Below are 2,942 nucleotides of genomic sequence, written 5' to 3' on the forward strand. Positions count from 1 at the left end.
GAAACTTAGATAATCTTCCCCACTGTCTCCAATTCTGGCGTCGCCTGCAAACCTACGAAGCATGCCTGCTGTTAGTTCCACTGTTTTCTCATATAGATCAATGATTCATATTGACTTGTAGTGGCCGTGATTTAGCAGTGTGCAGATCATACAACAGTTAATCATGCAATTAACCATGAGGAAGAAAGCCGCCGACTGCAGGGAGATATCAAACAATTGGAAAGACAAATGGTGAAAGCAATTCATTCCAGGGAAGTGGGTGATAGTGAAGCAAAATTAAACTTCAAACCAGCTGCCCACGCTCCAGTTGTGGCACTCAGCTGTCTCAGCAAGATGCACTATAGATTGCTGTTATTATAAACGGGAACAAATTTTCCCTTCTGCCCCGCCTTTGACCAGAAGCACTCCCAACCTCGGAATTGCTTGCGCCTCTGAACCATCATAGAAACACCGTGCATTCTCCGGTTGCGTCACTTGAGCCCTCGAGTATCTCTGTGTGCGAGATATGCGGCTGTCCAGCCCCATCTCCGGCACTTTTATTTCCCTTCCCAGGAACAAAGACACGGAGGAGTCTGTCCAAAACTTTTCATTCAACTTTGCAAAGTCGGGTGCAAAAATGGTACACACCCCTTAATAATAATCTCCACACATTATATACACGTAAATGTGGGCTGGGTCTCCTACTGCTGTCTTGACAACGAGTGCAAGGGTTCCCCATTGTTTTCCTTATTTGGGTTCTGGTGCCTGTTACTCACTTGGCCAATCAGTGTTCGAGTTCCCCGTTCTTTCCTTATATGGATGATGTTGTACAACTGTGGTTAAGGGCGGTCTCTCAACTATCGAGGAAAGCTGTTACAATTGTTTCATTCATAAAAACATGGGAGAGGTCCGGCACCGGTTTCGAGTGTCTGCTTGTGTTTACTATAAGGTACTTGTGTTTACTATAAGGTAGAAAAGACTAAAATGCAGCTAACCGTTTAAAAATTACACTACCCCCTACAAATCCCCCGTGTCTTTTCTTACGGTCTGTAATTTTTAAACCGTAAGTTTCTTCTCCAGAGCATTTAATAACTCCCGAGCTTGTTCATCAAACTGCCCGTCTCTAATACTACCCCCGCCCAAGAGGCATTCACGTCGTCCCATCTCGAGATTCATTCGTTCAACCTGCCCATAGGGAACATCCCTCTTAGTAAGGGCGGTTTCGATCAGTCGTTGAGTTAATCCCCGGACGCAGGGAATAACGCAACACCCAAGGGCAGTGAGTACCCCTGCCACCACTATACATGAGACAAGAAAGGGAACGACCACCCCCGTCCATTTACCGAACCAAGCTCCCAACCAGTCCGTGAGGCCAGAGTCCATCCAGGGCGCGGGTGATGGACCCATCAGGGGCTGTGTTGTTGGGGATGAAAGTGCAGCACTGAGTGCCTATCATGACACAAACACCCCCCTTCTCTGCCAACATCATGTCTAAGGCCAACCTATTTTCCCGCGCCATCCTACTAGTGGCGTCCAGTTGTTCTGCTATTCCTATCACTGCATCCCGGGTATAATTAATGAACCTCTGCTGATTGTAGTATATATAATTAATCCAATCCACGTTCTTATTGATAGTCACCCACCAGAACAGTGACGACTCAAAACCCGCCGCTATCTGGTTCCTAGCCTTGTACTCGTCAGGAACACCCCTGGGGACCCCTATGGCATCTACATATATGTTATCATCGAAAGAGGTCTCCAAAGCTCTCTCAGTTCTTCCACTGGAACGGGGTTGCTCTTGTTTTTCGAATGCCAGGGTGAATGGGATGGCCAATTGAACGATTGCACAAGTGCCCGTCCATTTTCGGGGCAGGGTCTGTCGCAGAACCCTCCCACCACAGTACCACCAGAGGTCTGACCTAGGCACATGAATGTGGGAGTAATTCCCGCCCCCAATAGTTTCATTGACCAGCCGAATTGATCCGCTGCACTTGTCAAATGTCCCCACATCGTTGTCCCACTGTAGTCCCGTCCGAGAGACGCAGGCCTGGTGCGTACCCGTTACCCCCGAGAATGATGGCGGGCGGGGCGCCCCCTCAGACTTGACGGGGGGAAACTTCAAACTCAAGGGTCGACAAGTGGAGTCGTTCCAGGCCTCTCGGTCCTGGTACAGCCTTATCATGCAGTCAAAGGCTCGTGGGTGTTTCTCCCATCCCAGCGGGAATGGGACCACCTGAGGGTTAGGGCGGGCACCCGTGCATGCGTAGCAATCACTCTTTTTCATGCTCCTCACATTATATTTGACCCATTCCATCCAGGCATTCGCCTCCCCGTATCCCGTTTCTATTTCAAAGGTCTTTTCCAAATCCGTCACCTCAATTATTCTAATCTTTCCCTGCTCATCGGTGGCGGATGAGCCCCCAGACTCAGCTTCAATGACCGTGATATACGTGCAGCACAGCTGCACTCCCTCCTGTCCTGTATGGCCCCCAACTCTAATACCCAGGATTGTTCCATTAAGGCTCGCCCCATTATCTCCCAAGTTCTTTATGGTCAGGTAGAGCGGATTGCACTGATTCCGCCCACAATCTTGTCCAGGGGTAATGGGATCACGGACAACTGACACCATAGCCTGGACCCCAGGGGCTGGAGGCCTATGTATGCCTTCCCTACCATGCAATTGTAATACTAACGCCTGACCCTGGAATCTCCTTTCTCTCTCTAGGTTCCGTTTAGTTTGATTCAGTTCACTTTTAGTCCTGCAGGGCACCAACCCACATAGGTCTAAGCTAAATGTCTGTGTTGGCTTGTTGGCAAGCACGGAGATGGAGAACCACTGACGGTCCTCTACTTGTTTTTTTCCGGAGGCCAAATTGGGTAACACGCACACTATGACCCAGCCCAAGGATAATGACAAAGCAAGTTAACAATATGATTGACCGCATTTTGTCGCGACACCTGTA

General features: G+C 49.2%; 1 protein-coding gene across 1 annotated transcript; it reads right to left on the reverse strand.

Moving 5' to 3' along the window:
• Positions 1-1,318: 1,318 nt before the first annotated feature.
• On the reverse strand, positions 1,319-2,912 carry LOC122546387. Its single transcript, XM_043685112.1, has one exon. The coding sequence runs from the start codon at positions 2,606-2,608 to the stop codon at positions 1,319-1,321; it is 1,290 nt and encodes a 429-aa protein (XP_043541047.1). The 5' UTR covers positions 2,609-2,912.
• Between the last annotated feature and the right edge of the window lie 30 nt (positions 2,913-2,942).

Source organism: Chiloscyllium plagiosum, unplaced genomic scaffold, assembly GCF_004010195.1.
Source record: "Chiloscyllium plagiosum isolate BGI_BamShark_2017 unplaced genomic scaffold, ASM401019v2 scaf_7952, whole genome shotgun sequence".
In the NCBI taxonomy this organism is placed as follows: Eukaryota; Metazoa; Chordata; class Chondrichthyes; order Orectolobiformes; family Hemiscylliidae; genus Chiloscyllium; species Chiloscyllium plagiosum.